This window comes from Temnothorax americanus, unplaced genomic scaffold (genome assembly GCF_048541705.1).
Source record: "Temnothorax americanus isolate GAGA-0224 unplaced genomic scaffold, ASM4854170v1 Scaffold53, whole genome shotgun sequence".
Taxonomy (NCBI): domain Eukaryota; kingdom Metazoa; phylum Arthropoda; class Insecta; order Hymenoptera; family Formicidae; genus Temnothorax; species Temnothorax americanus.
In genome coordinates, this window is record NW_027509688.1 from 80,122 (window position 1) to 96,153 (window position 16,032).

A 16,032-nucleotide genomic window follows, 5' to 3' on the forward strand; every position below is an offset into this window, starting at 1 on the left:
GAGCGTCCCGTTTGACCACAGCCACTTACAGCCCCTGGTGCCTGGAGTTTTTCCACTGGACCAGCCAATCAGATATTTTTACTTCAAATCAGCCAATTGATGATGTGGTCAATTGAGTCCCCACTCAAATCGATCTCCTGTTCGTTTTAAAACCGAACTTCTTGCACAGTTTATCTTTTCTCTTTTTCTTAAGAGAAAAGATGACCTGTGCCTGTGCAAGAAGTTCAGCTACAAACAGATTCCTAGATTTGCGCGATGCGCGGCAAGAGTGGTGGAAAGTACCAAACGCCAAAATGGCGTTCGGGATTGTCCCATTCTCTCTGTTCGTGTTGATTAGAATTCCCAAAAATGCCTGCACTTAAAAGAACGAGAAGTACATTGAGCGTTGGAGCAGAAAGAGAAAGCGAAGATTCGTATAAAAAATACAGGCACCTTGTGATTTGTAATATCCGCGAGTGGCTATATATCAGCGGAAATCGCGGAAATTAAGCAGTATATCGTGAATCGTCATGTGAACGAGTGAACATTCGTTCTTGTATGTACAGACAAAATTTTGTACTTTTTACCGTAAAGATAATTAAGGAGTCACGATGTTTAAGATTGATTTTGCAAATTTTTCGAGCCACACGGTTCCAACTTTAAGCACGGAATTAATCGGATATTTTAGTATCGATGGTGATTCGCAATATCATGCCGATTTATCGCAACTAAAGTATTATATTCCTCCTTCGGATCCTGACAACGTGAATTTCGATCTCAACATAAATTATATGTCTACACGTCACAAGCCTACTTCGCATATTAAACTGGATAATATTTTAAGATGGATTGCCGATAATTTTCATCGAATTGAAAAGCCATTATCAGCACAGGAAGAACGTTGGTATGTTCATAAAAATTGTTATCATTTATTAAGTATAAAACTTTTAATGTCACACGCAGTGACATTAAAATATATATAATATTCTATTTATATTCTACGTAGAAAATTCGGGTAGACTTCCACGCGAACCGAGATTCACGCACACCCCCCCCCCCATGCTTTCGGGGGAGGTGCGGTAGTCCCGAAATAGTTCACGCATATACTTTCCACGCACACCCCCCCCCCCATGCTTTCGGGGGAGGTGCGGTAGTCCCGAAATAGTTCATACACTTTCCACGCGAACCGAGATGTCACATGGGTTCGTGGCGCGCTTTACAAGCTTGTTTATATATATACATACTAGCTTCTGACCTTGATTATTTACATTCTGTAGTATTCGGTCTATTTGGCGTGTTTGTGCTCATATTCTATCAGTCAACATCCTGTAGAATTATGAAGATTTTCCTATATTTTTTATCATTTTATTTAAAAAAATGACTTTATCATAGGAGTCGCCAAAATTCCTTTTAAGGGTTTTCATTTTGACCCAAAACGAAGCTTTTCACAAAGTTTCATCGAAATCGGAGGGGGGCCGTTTTCGGAAGTTTATCCGAAAATTCTATGATAATAGCATGTACATTTTGTACACATTATGTTTAATCAATTTATTTTTGCAAATTTATTATTTATTTTATTATTAACAATATCTATATACTTTAAGTACTCATTTTTACCTAATCAGAGATAACATTAATTAGGTTGGATATCGATTTTATTAGTTCTCGAGGGACAATAAAAACAATATTATGTAGCCCATATAAAACATTTGATGAATGGATTATTTGTGCCAGTAAATACCGCGGTACAATATATTTATGCGAATTTTATACAGATGAAAAAGAACATCGTCGAGTCAATGAAACAATGTCAGAAAAACAAGTTACTTCATGGGGATTTAAATTTGAGCAATATATGGTAGCAGGTATATTATTAAAATATATATATGAAATTTTAATATATATCATCTTTTACTTCAGATATATATACAGTAGACAAAATTGATTGCTTGTTGAATTTATATAATTAAATTATACACATTTTTTATTAGATCATCCATCACATAAACCAGATCTATCAGTACCTCTCAATGAGTGCGAAGAATTTCACTGTATGTTTAAAGCAAACTTTGGCAATCATTCGTTATTATATGGAGCAGAAATAGATGGTATTTCTTCGCAACAGCCTATAACTGATACGCTTATTGGCAAAACTTTTGAAATAATCGAATTGAAAACGTTTCCAATGGGTAATATAATAAATGGAAAAATTTATCGGCATGTAGTATCACAATGGTGGAGTCAGAACTACTTGGTGGAAATAAATAGAGTTATATGTGGATTAAAAGGTGAAAGAAGCACAGTGAGAATGATAAAGGAATATCCTACGCATGATCTGCCAAAGCTTTCAAAGGTAAATAAATCTGTTTAAAAAATTATACGACATGAGAAACTTAAGATATATTAATGTGAAATTATATTATACTGCAGCTGTCTTGTGATATGAACAAGTGCAAAATATTCTGCAACATATTTTTAGACAATATAAAAAGAATTGTCACTAAGGATCATAATGAATGCATGTACAAATTTCACTGGAAGACATCTGCTAAGAATGTTATAAATTATAGTGAAGAAGCTCCTGATAACGAAATTTATTTCTTCTTAAAACCGTGGTTTGTTGATAAAGCAGAGAAATACAGGCATGTAAATACAGCAAATACCAGGCGTGTAAATTCAGTAAATACAAAAATCTGAGAAATATGTTCCCCATACACCAAAGATATTATAGAAATATAAATACAAATGTAAAACATATGTTAAATATGCACAACGCGTAAAATGCATCAAGTATTTTATAGTTTATGTAACTTTTTCTTTTAAGCTTTTTAATCTTTTTAATTTGTTTGAGTCACCATTTATAGGTATTTGTGGCATTTATAGTACAATATTAATGTATTCTGATATAATTAATATATATGATATAATATATTTTAGTGTGTACATTGATCTTACTGTGTGTAAGTAACCAGCGAAATTAAAAAGTTTTAAAAGAAAAACATATTATTTTACTTGTTATTCTCTTAAGTAACGAACATGATTTATTAGTTTTTTGAAATAGATTCACATGTGAGAAATATTTTAATAATAATTTTTACATAAAGAAAAGTGTGACATAAGTTTTTACGTATAAGGATGATTAATTTATCTATAAAAACTTACTTTTAAAAAAATGATACAAAAAGTGCCATGTACACGCATCTGTTTACAAAGAGTATTCTATATAAATATTTGTATTTATATAGAAATGTTTAATACTCTGTTTGTGAAGTGTAACAATAACATACAATTCCATTATTTTACTTTATATTATTAAGTTTATATATAAGATAAAAGTTAGAGCGTAAGCACGTTAGCTAAGAATTAACTGTACAATAATACATTTATACATATATTTGGTAATTTTAATAATTCCTATTTGCCAGAAAGCAAATCTTTTGTGCAATTTTTTGAATTTTACTAATTATACTAATAACTGTCAATCTATTGACCATAGGCTATAGTATCAATAAGAAACAACAGTACGTGATGCTTAGCTTTACATACTTCCACATTACATACTTTTCGCGAAATATTTATATCTAATTAGATAGATTTATTTAATTTCAGCTATACAAAGCCATGAAATGGACTTGGTTTACAATATACCTTAAACACACTCATACCAATAACTTTTTTAACTTAATGCGTGACACTGTTAATTCCTTATTCCATACTTTTTTAATTTCTTCTAGAAAAACCACCCCTTAAACCCTACACGCTTAAACCCATTATTTGCACGTTAAACTCACAATCTAAACTCATGCCACAGTATATACTGTGCTCATGCAGTAATACTTGATCTAATCCGCTTCGGCAGTATCAAGCCAAGAAACGAACATTATTCACCTATACACAGTACACACACACATACCTTCTTACCGCAACGCGCAACAACTATATAATATTCCCTATATTTCTTTTATTTCTAAATTCTTCCCAAATCTCCTTTAGACTCATATCTCGCTTTGTCTCTAAAATAACATTCCTTACATCCTAAAACTTATAAAATTTGAATTCTAAATCAATGCATATTCTCTATAAACTTTATAATCCAAAACCTAATTCTCTCTTTTTCTTTATCCCTACCTTTACCTTAATATTACAACTATTTTCCTGTTTTTCAATCACATCTTAATATATTAATAATTATTTACCTTTACCTTCAAATATTAACGTAACTCTCTCATCTTACAATACATATAATAAACTTGACTAATAACAAATCTCTTGCTACCTAACTAATGCTATCCTATGTCCCCAGCTTTTCCAAACTTATCACACCTCCCTATATGCACCTACCCCTCCTCTTCTTTTTCTTCCAATATATTATCTTCTTAATCTTCCTGATCTTTTGAATTCATTCCTAATTTAACTCGAATCACTTCTGTGCCCTCGGATCGCTCCATTCCTTTTCCTTATTTGCCAAATTCCTCGACACTGCTCCTCCTTCACTCCTAGTAAATTGCCTCCCAGCTCTTCTTCTCTCGTTCCCACCGAAGCAACATTTATTTCCTCCTCGCATGCGCGTTCTCTAGTTATCTTCCCATGCCTACTATCTACCGTTGCATAATTAATATACCTGGATTCGCCTCCATCTAAAGATTCTAATATTTCCAGAAAACTGCTGCGTCCTTTAAACTGTAACGTTTATACCTCCTAATTTTTTCTTCTTCCGCATTTCCTCTTCTTCTTCTTCTTCCTTTCCATATCTCACCAAGCCTTGCGTGTCCTTTTAACTAATTTTCCTATTTCCATCTTCTTTTACCTTTCTTTTCCTACAACGCAGACAAGTTTCGCCAATCCTTGTTCCAGGAATACGCCAATAGCTTTCCTATACATTTCTTCTTTTTATCTCATCTCTTCTTAACCTTTCCTCAGCTATATGCTTATCTTCTTTTACTTTCCATTTCTTAGAACACCTCTAGGCCCGCCCATCCTTGTGTCCTAGCTTTATTTCACCTTTCTTCTTTCCATCTCCATTGACCCGGAACTCGAGATTTTTGACTGTTTTTTCTTCTTCCTTCTTCGATAATCCTCTTCACATTTATCAAATATTTTTTAGTTCTATTCTTCTCTTGACTCTAAAAGATATTTTATTTTTCGAAAGAATACTGCTCGACGATCGCCTAATGTCTTCTACCTTAAGTTTATATACTTATTCTAATTATAATCATGTTGCTGAATAAAATCTTTGTTAAATATCAGACACTTCAACCTAGAATTTATCTGATTGCATCTATCACTTTCCGACATAAGTTCTAATATTAATCCCAGATGCTGCGCGGTAAAGTCAACTTTAAATCATAATTTATTTACCTTTACCTTTACATTTTAATATAATAATAATGTAGAGCACTAAAGTTGTAGAAGGTATAAGAATTTCTTACTCCGTCAATTTTTTTGTTTGAAATTATTCAAGCTGTTCTTCAGCTGCTTTAAGTAAATGGCATATTTTAGAGCAATATGGCATCCCACTGTTATCCATATGTTATCCATATTTCACAATTAATCAGAATTTTGTTCAAGTCATACTGAGCTGATAGTGATAATCTTCCAACGGAAATTAGAATAGGTATATCAATGAAGTAAATTTAATAAATTTTGCGAATAACATATAATATAACAACGCAAAAATAAACACTTTGATACCATCACCAATCTCAAAGTGAATCGTTCAAATAGAAAGCGAAGTCCAGTCAGTCAATTTTATTGAGAAGGTATATGGATATATCTTTTTTTTTTTAATATGTACGGCGATAAAGTTATTCTTATTATTGGATTTATTAATCATTTCTGTCTCTTTATTTGCGATAAAATAGTTATCCGTTAATTTCAATCTCAAAAAATGTGAAAAATCGTCTTTATCAGCGGTGGGCCTAAGTTTCTGGCAGCTTGAAATTAGTATCCCTATTAGGTATTATGAGAACTCTTCTCGACGAAAATTTAATTTATAAATGTACAACAAATTTGTTTTTAATTAAAATTACATTTCAAAAAATAATATAAAGCAATATATAAATACAAATAACAAGTGACGGTTTTTGATGTGGTTGATTGAAGAGATTGAAGATTAAGCTTTATTATTTTCTTGTTAAATTAGATCCGCCACTGTTTTTTGTTTCGGCGGGTATGCACATAGTACAGTTATACTTACGAAATTAAACGAACTTCAAAAAATTCTTAAAATTTTCGAACAACGGAAAGGAGAAATAAGAAAAGAAGATAAAATATAAAAATAAACATTTATGTTTCTGTTGCGTACTAAACACAAAACATAAACACAAAAATAATAATGTCTCTTTCTGTAAAATAATGTTCCTACATATGTTTTTTTGCAAAACAGGATTGATTTTAAATTATAGGATAAATTACTTACGCACGTTATAGCTAAATCAAACCACACGCTTTATTTCGTGTGCAGCCCTTTTCTGTAATTTCTATATTCTTCCCATTATTTTTTGCAATATTAAATTATATATTTTATATTCTTTGACGTAATATATATGGATCATAATGGAAATCTTATCGGTTCGAGAGATCTTTTGAATATCTTTGTAGTATCATCACGGAGATGTAACTTTCACATACATACACTATGTCATCCATATGTCACTGTATTAACCCTTCAGTGGACGCATAGGGTATTTTACCCCACAACAGGTTGTAAAAAAATGAGTGTTTTGGACTCATTTCAATATACACAGAACCGATTATATTTATTATCAAAAAAACATTAAAATTAAAGTTTCAACCTGTTAATGTACTTTAAGATATGTGCAACAATAAATATTATAATATTAAACAAAAAATAATGTAGGGTGTAATTTACACCCCACGTCCCACGAGCTCTTTTCAAATTTTCACGCGTTCATTGGAGGGTTAATATGTTAGATAAAAAAATTAATAAATTAATAAAAAGCAAGAGGTAATCCGTTATATTTATTAGCCTGTCTGTAAATTTTGTAAATAAATTCTATTTTATCAAATTTGTAAATATAATTTATATTAACATTTATATAATTATAAAATAAATTGACAAAAATGCGGGAATATTGTTTATCTGTCTTTGCATATTATCTATAATCTAACTAATCTAGCTATAATAAAGTAAGATTATACACAATAACTGATGTAAATTAGCGTTTAATCTCTCCACAATAATATATCCATCTGATAATTTTTTCTAGCAAATTAATGCTGAAAAGTAATTTTTTAGATGACTTAAGAAACAAACTTCGCCCCTAAAACTTCGCCCCTTTGGTATAGACGTTCATAAATTTATACCACGGATTATCATAAATATCTACTCAAATCAGGAAATTTTTCTCCGAGAATTAATTTCAAACTTCAACGATGCTTTGGACAAGGTCCGTTACAACTCTTCCATTAATATTGATGACGGAGAGGAATTGTGCATTTATATCATTCTAAACAAGAAGAATCGTACTCTAGCCGCCATGGATAATGGTATCGGTATGACAGAAACTGAAATGATTAACAATCTCGGAACAATCGCAAAATCTGGAACTAAAATTTTCAAGAGTACAATGGATTGCGATTCTATAATCGGTAAATTCGGCATAGGCTTCTACTCCGTGTATCTTGTGATACTGATAAAATAGTTGTTACATCCAAGCGTTATGGTGATGATCTATACGAGTGGGAGTCCAATTCGCATCAACGTTACAGTATTAGGTGTGACCGCACTAACAATTCAATGGTGCGTGGCACAAAGATTGTCCTTTACATAAAAGACAGTCAGTCTAAATATCTAGAAGGGAGTAATATCAAAGAAATCGTTGAAAAGTACTTTCAATTTAATAAATACGCGATCAAACTGCTCGTGGAGAAAGATTGTGAAAACCAACTGGACAAAAATGAGGCTGAGAAGCAGGAAAAGACGAAGAGAACAATTAAAAGCGTAATACAAGATCAATAGAGCAAAGCCTGTCTTTCTCACAAGTGTATTAAGCAAACTGTGTATATTACCCCCGAGAGCTTCGAAAAAATTATGAAATTAAACAGTGATCAGAATAGAAGTATGTATACGATATATTTCTGTGAAAAAGAGTTCAACGCTATTCTCTATATTCCCAATGTCAATCGCATGTCATTCAATCAAATGAAGAAAAAGAATGAGATAAAATTATACGTTAGACATGTTTTCATTATGGACTGCGAAAAATTAATGCCGAATTACTTGAGTTCCATAAAAGGCATGATTCACAGCAAAAATCTTCCCCTCAATATATCTCTCGCGAGAAAGTAAATAGCAGTATCTTGAATATCATCCGTAACAGTATCGTTAGAAAATTGCGTCAAGTTCTTCGAGGACGTATCAAGGGACCAACGCTACGAGGAATTCTACAAACAATGTGACAGGAACATTAAACGGGGCATTTGCGAGGACAGACCCAATCGCGATAAACTGGCGCGGCTTCTGAAGTATCGCACTTCCGCATCCGGTGACGAGGCGTGTTCGCTGCAGGATTATATCAATAGGATGAAAAAGAACCAGCGATTTACGACATTTACTTCATCGCCGGCGAGAGTATGAAGCACGTAGAAGATAGCGTGTTCATCGAGGCGTTGAAGATGCGCGATATCGAAGTGATTTACATGACTGATCCCATCGACGAATTCATGGTGGAAAGGATGAGGAGCTTCGATGGAAAACCTCTTATGTCTGTTGCTGGAGGCGAGCTGGTGCTTCCCGAGGATAAGGCCCAGAAAAAGACCCGCATGCTGAAAATGAACAATCTTTGGGCGTTGTGTAGAGCCATGGAGAACGTTCTGTGCGATAAGGTGGAAAGCATCGTGGTCTTTAATAGATCAAGAGACACGGTAGTGTCTCGCGCCAAGTACACGCGGAGCGAGACCGACCGTGACTCTTTTACGCGACGCGACGGGTTGCGAGTACCCGAGATGTTGAGATCTCGATAACGAGTGAACGGATCAAGTTCTAAGTAGGCTTGATCGATAGCTTGGGGTCCAATTAGGGGGGGGGTTTCTCTCATAATATTCCGCTACGTGCCTTACGAGCGGAGATATTGCGACGCAAAGTCCAAATGTGAAAATTTATTTTTAAGATACTCCTCCTAACGCTGCGATCTATCAGAGAAACGTCACTTTCACTTTTTCGACGCTGGCGGCGCAGGTATCGCCAGTTTCGATATCGCGCGCGTATTTCAAAATTAGGTCGATAAACTTATCGGTCAGGAGGAAGATTTCTATTTAAGTAAAAATTAGGTATATATATAAAATAAATATTGAGTCAACGGAAAAGTAGGTTCTCTATGCTTGGCAGAAAGTGCCGCTAGGGAATTTTTAAGTCGATTCTTATGAATCAAGCTTGAATTTGATGTCTATGTATCCCAGGTTGCCGATGACAAGGTCCAGATAGTGCGCTTTATAGTTTTCGGTGTCCAGGTGTAATAATACGTTGAATTCGATGTCTACGTGTCCCAGGTTGCCGATGACGAGGTCCACATAGTGCGCTCCGTAGTTTTTGGTGTCTACGTGTATTAATATCTTGAATTCGATGTCCACGTGTCCCAGGTTGCCGATGACGGGATCCAGATAATGCGCTTCATAGATTTCGGTGTCCAGGTGTAATAATACGTTGAATTCGATGTCTACGTGTCCCAGGTTGCCGATGACGAGGTCCACATAGTGCGCTCCGTAGTTTTTGATGTCCACGTGTATTAATATCTTGAATTCGATGTCCACGTGTTCCAGGTTGCCGATGACGGGATCCAGATAATGCGCTTCATAGTTTTCGGTGTCCAGGTGTAATCGTACGTTGAATTCGATGTCTAGGTGTCCCAGGTTGCCGATGACGAGGTCCACATAGTGCGCTCCGTAGTTTTCGGTGTCTACGTGTATTAATACCTTGAATTCGATGTCCACGTGTCCCAGGTTGCCGATGACGAGGTCCACACAGTGCGCTTCATAGTTTTCGGTGTCCAGGTGTAATAATACGTTGAATTCGATGTCTACGTGTCCCAGGTTGCCGATGACGAGGTCCACACAGTGCGCTCCGTAGTTTTTGGTGTCTACGTGTATTAATATCTTGAATTCGATGTCCACGTGTCTCAGGTTGCCGATGACGGGATCCAGATAATGCGCTTCATAGATTTCGGTGTCCAGGTGTAATAATACGTTGAATTCGATGTCTACGTGTCCCAGGTTGCCGATGACGAGGTCCACATAGTGCGCTCCGTAGTTTTTGGTGTCCACGTGTATTAATATCTTGAATTCGATGTCCACGTGTTCCAGGTTGCCGATGACGGGATCCAGATAATGCGCTTCATAGTTTTCGGTGTCCAGGTGTAATAATACGTTGAATTCGATGTCTACGTGTCCCAGGTTGCCGATGACGAGGTCCACACAGTGCGCTCCGTAGTTTTTGGTGTCTACGTGTATTAATATCTTGAATTCGATGTCCACGTGTCTCAGGTTGCCGATGACGGGATCCAGATAATGCGCTTCATAGATTTCGGTGTCCAGGTGTAATAATACGTTGAATTCGATGTCTACGTGTCCCAGGTTGCCGATGACGAGGTCCACATAGTGCGCTCCGTAGTTTTTGGTGTCCACGTGTATTAATATCTTGAATTCGATGTCCACGTGTTCCAGGTTGCCGATGACGGGATCCAGATAATGCGCTTCATAGTTTTCGGTGTCCAGGTGTAATAATACGTTGAATTCGATGTCTACGTGTCCCAGGTTGCCGATGACGAGGTCCACACAGTGCGCTCCGTAGTTTTTGGTGTCTACGTGTATTAATATCTTGAATTCGATGTCCACGTGTCTCAGGTTGCCGATGACGGGATCCAGATAATGCGCTTCATAGATTTCGGTGTCCAGGTGTAATAATACGTTGAATTCGATGTCTACGTGTCCCAGGTTGCCGATGACGAGGTCCACATAGTGCGCTCCGTAGTTTTTGGTGTCTACGTGTATTAATATCTTGAATTCGATGTCCACGTGTTCCAGGTTGCCGATGACGGGATCCAGATAGTGCGCTTCATAGTTTCCGGTGTCCAGGTGTAATCGTACGTTGAATTTGATGTCTACGTGTCCCAGGTTGCCGATGACAAGGTCCACATATTGCGCTCCGTAGTTTTCGGTGTCTACGTGTATTAATACCTTGAAATTGATGTCTAGGTGTTTTAGGTTGCTGATGACGAGGTCCACATAATGCGCTTCATAGTTTTTGGTGTCTAGGTGTATTAATAACTTTAAATCTGAATGGGTGCGTTCAGCCGATACTCCGCTAGCCTAGCAATCGTGAGCAGTTGCTCGTTTTTGCTCGTTTCTTCTCTTTTTAATCCAGTAAGTCAAAAAAGAGGAAACGAGCGAAAACGAGCGACTGCTCACGATTGCTAGGCTAGCAAAGTATCGGCTTAACGCACCCAATGTAGGACACGTAGATATCGAATTCGAGGTATTAATACATGTAGACACCGAAAACTACGAAGCGCACTATGTGGACCTCGTCATTGGCAACTTGGAACACGTGGCCATCAAATTCAAGGTATTAATACACCTGGACACCGAAAACTATAGAGCGCGCTATGTGGACCTCGTCATCGGCAACCTGGGACACCTAAACATTGAATTCAAGCTTGATTCATAAAAATCGACTTAAAATTTCCCTAGCGGCAGAATTAAAATTATGTCATGACATAATAAAAATCGCTGAATTAAAATTATGTCTAGACATAATAAAAATTGGACAAAAATTATGTTTAGACATAATAAAAATTGGATGAATTAAAATTATGTCTGACGTAAAAATAATTATCAAAAATATCGATACCTGAAGATATCGGTACATATACAGTGGCGAACAACATTCAGTAAGACACGCAAATAAAAATAAATAAAGAATTTTACAGTTAACGACTTATTAACATTAATCATGCTTTATTGCGATTATGTTTTATGTTGAAATTGAAAAATATATACAAGGTGTACAACTAAAAGGGTTACAGATTATTATTTTTAAAAAATTGAGCAAAATATTAAATTGTTGTTTTCTTTAGAAATAATAGTTCGTAACACTTTTAGCTTCATACCTTGTATTATATACGGTTTATGAAATTATAAGATATATTGTTTATAAGATTAAGTTGCGTAACACTACAAAAAGGCGTGATATCCGTACAAAATTACCTTTTTAAAAAAAAGGTAAAATGAGCGCCAAGTACACGCATAATAGTGTATATGTATTATGTTGTTACCCTGTTATGTTGTTACCTCGAAAAAAACAAAGTGGTAGTATTATACCTCCAAATAGCTTTATCCTGTACATACTGTTTATACAATGCGTAATATACTACAAAAAGGCGTGATATCCGCACAAAATTACCTTTTTTAAAAAAAGGTAAAAAAAGGCGCCAAGTACACGTATAGTAGTGTATATGTTGTTACCTAAAAAAAAAAGAAAGTGGTAGTATTATACCTCGAAAAAACCTAAGTAACAAGTGGTAGATCTTTATATCTCGAAAAATCTCGAAAAAATCTAAGCAGTAGTATCTTTATTTCCGAAAAATTATAACCCAAGTGATACACGTCACAAAATTATGTTACCTTATCAAAAAGAAGAGTCGCGCTTCAAGTGATCTATTACAATTACAAAAAAGAAATGATATCTCTTTAAGTTAGAGCGCCAATTACAGAGAGAACATGTTGCCTCAAAAAATAATTGTTGCACTGCATTGAAAAATCTTTACATTGTGTCAATTAGAAAAGAATGTATAATAACAATTTTATAAGATTAAAAAATTTTATTTAAATTTAACAAGGGAATACAAGATATTTAAATACAAAGTTATTTACATGTGTATTTTTTAATGGCCACAAAGAATTACAGAAGTAACAGTACAAAATAAAAATATTTTATTAAAATACATAAATTTTTCTTGTAAAAAAACTTGGCGCTGCTAGACCTCGAAATTTTAAATAAATAAATAAACTTATTCTATACTTAATTATAAGCCGCATTATCCGCCGTCCGCGTAGTCACGCACACCCATATCACTCACTCCCACATCCACGCTGATAATCATTTAATATTACTCCCATTGTATTCTTCTCTGAATTATTTTTATTTATTGTTGTTTTTATTTATTTAAAAGGTCTAGCAGCGCCAAGTTTTTTTACAAGAAAAATTTATGTATTTTAATAAAATATTTTTATTTTGTACTGTTACTTCTGTAATTCTTTGTGGCCATTAAAAAATACACATGTAAATAACTTTGTATTTAAATATCTTGTATTCCCTTGTTAAATTTAAATAAAATTTTTTAATCTTATAAAATTGTTATTATACATTCTTTTCTAATTGACACAATGTAAAGATTTTTCAATGCAGTGCAACAATTATTTTTTGAGGCAACATGTTCTCTCTGTAATTGGCGCTCTAACTTAAAGAGATATCATTTCTTTTTTGTAATTGTAATAGATCACTTGAAGCGCGACTCTTCTTTTTGATAAGGTAACATAATTTTGTGACGTGTATCACTTGGGTTATAATTTTTCGGAAATAAAGATACTACTGCTTAGATTTTTTCGAGATTTTTCGAGATATAAAAATCTACCACTTGTTACTTAGGTTTTTTCGAGGTATAATACTACCACTTTCTTTTTTTTTTAGGTAACATTAGTTAAATCACCTTGCTGCGTCGTAAGCTTGAAACGCGAAAAGACCGCCAACATGGAGAGGATTGTATAAAAACGCAAATTCTCTACAAAATGCCGATGGAACGCAAATTCTGTATACAACTCCTATGGCGTTTAACGGCGAAAAAACAATTTGAGATCAATCCCGATCATGTCATCGTGCAGAATCTTGCAACAAGAGTTACTATTAGCAGTGATCTCGATGCAAGCATTAAGAATCTCATAATCCTACTGTTTGAGACTGCTCTGTCTTATTTCATCTGATTTTATTCCGGAGAAACCCGAGTTGCATATTAATAGTTATAATTACCAGCTGATCAAGAACGAATTTGGCATCAAGAAAAGGTGAAGACATAAAATATAACGAATCCGCAGATACATTGTTTGTGGAGGATAATTTACAGAATGACTTTATAATGGACCAAATAATGGTTGACCAAATAAAGGAGGAAATAAATTAAATTCTGTACATGACGCTACTTTATATTGCTGTATAGTATTTATGACATCGCACTTTGTGGTATTTATAAAACTTATAGCTCCAAAGTATACGTGATTTATGGTTCGAGGTCCACAATTCGAATCGCTATTCATATGAGAATCGTGAAATAGTGTAAACGGTTATAAATTCATTATTATATATATTATACATATTATTTACAATAAAATAATTATTTACAATATAATATCATTTTGTTACTTCGTCATTATTCTGCAAATTTTTCCTTTTTAATCATCATTATTTTATTATTAATTATTATTCTTTTATTATATATCATATTATGATATATCATTACTGCATAAAATTGTATATACTGCAAAGTAGAAGCTACGTCAACGAAGTGAAGTAATTCAAAGATTCTATCTTTTAGTATTCTTATTCTTTTATAATAATTATTTATTATTATAATTAGTCTAATTCATTTTCGAGCAAAATTTATTTCTTTTATTATATATAATTGTATCGTACACGTATATCTAGCATCATGGAAACATCAAAATAATACTGCTTACAGGAAAATTAATTAGTAGTAATAGAAATAGAGACAGAATCTAATCGAATCAATATATGATTAAATGTCAAAAATAAATTATAAAAAAATTTCTTTTAGATTCTGAATCATAACCCAGATAACAAAACATATGAGTGTGCAAAATCATGCAAATTATTACTGGAAACAAACATTGAATCGTAGCTCTGTTTAGAATTCATATTTATGGTATTTTTGCAGCAAAGCTGTGTAAATTATTACTGCAAACTGTTTGCAGCAACAATATCTAAATTATTCCCATTAATAATATGTAAACCACACATATCCAATAAAGCCTCCGGGCGTAAACTGTTGCTGCAAAAATGTAATAAATATTTTAAATAAACCTTTGTTTGAAACAAATTTAATATTGGTGATGAGCATTTGCGGACGCAGCTTTACATGTTATTTGCGCAAATTCTCGTCACGAGTTTACGCGCACATTTCGTACTTAAATATGACAGGCGTTTTGTTATCTGTGGGTATATGTATAGTATCGAATTTTTCCATCATTTACAATATCCAAAAAATTTATATTTTGACTAATAAGATTTCAATGAATTCTTTCTTATAACAGTAAAGTATAAGTGAATGGAATTCAGAAATATTGTCTTCAGAATCTGTTTGAAGAAATCTCGATTAAAATTCGGTGACACACACACAAAATCTCATCTAATGCGTTTATTTCTACATTAATTAGGTAACTTTTAATCTCCGTTTAACTTACTTATCTTTTTAGGAATTAAAAAAAAGATAAAAAGTAAATTAAACCAAGATTAATTTACATTAGTAGAAATTGTGTGTGTGTGTGCGTGCGTGCGTGCGTGTGTGTGTGTGTGTGTGTGTGTGTGTGTGTGTGTGTGTGTGTGTGTGTGTGTGTGTGTGTGTGTGTGTGTGTGTGTGTGTGTGTGTGTGTGTGTGTGTGTGTGTGTGTGTGTGTGTGTGTGTGTGTGTGTGTGTGTGTGTGTGTGTGTGTGTGTGTGTGAACATAACTTTACGTAAAACGTTCTTGTCTCATAATAATAAGAGAAATAGGATCGTAACAATATACAAACAATTAGAATCAAAAGCCATGCCATCCAAGCTTAGGTCTTTGAAAGCCTTATATTAGTTTCTGTATACATATATGTCTATATATATACATATAATTTTTCCAACAAACTGCGCGCCGATTATTTGTCGGACTTAAAACACAGTAATTGTTAGAATTAAAAACCCTTCCCTCCCCGGAATTAAATCGACTCGATTTAATTATCTAAAAACTGTAAAGAAATTTATTGCGAAAAATATT

General features: G+C 34.0%; 2 protein-coding genes across 4 annotated transcripts; both read left to right on the forward strand.

The window, feature by feature from the left end:
• The first annotated feature begins 127 nt into the window (after nt 1-127).
• On the forward strand, nt 128-7,306 carry LOC143904524 (decapping and exoribonuclease protein-like). Of its 3 annotated transcripts, none has more exons than XM_077419278.1 (5): nt 128-535; nt 668-883; nt 1,755-1,844; nt 1,971-2,332; nt 2,410-7,306. In XM_077419278.1, the coding sequence occupies exons 3-5, from the start codon at nt 1,787-1,789 to the stop codon at nt 2,674-2,676; spliced, it is 687 nt and encodes a 228-aa protein (XP_077275404.1). In that variant the 5' UTR covers nt 128-535; nt 668-883; nt 1,755-1,786; the 3' UTR covers nt 2,677-7,306. The 3 variants fall into 3 exon arrangements, with proteins under 3 accessions (XP_077275404.1, XP_077275403.1, XP_077275402.1); XM_077419277.1 differs by having other exon boundaries at nt 1,621-1,844; nt 2,410-7,305; XM_077419276.1 differs by having other exon boundaries at nt 128-883; nt 1,621-1,844; nt 2,410-7,295.
• LOC143904507 (heat shock protein 83) lies at nt 6,535-14,328 on the forward strand. Its single transcript, XM_077419241.1, is given in 6 exon segments — nt 6,535-6,549; nt 7,248-7,628; nt 7,631-8,545; nt 8,548-8,852; nt 13,690-13,759; nt 13,762-14,328. Coding segments are annotated over 6 exon segments (1,899 nt in total). The 3' UTR covers nt 13,975-14,328.
• The last annotated feature ends 1,704 nt before the right edge of the window (nt 14,329-16,032 follow it).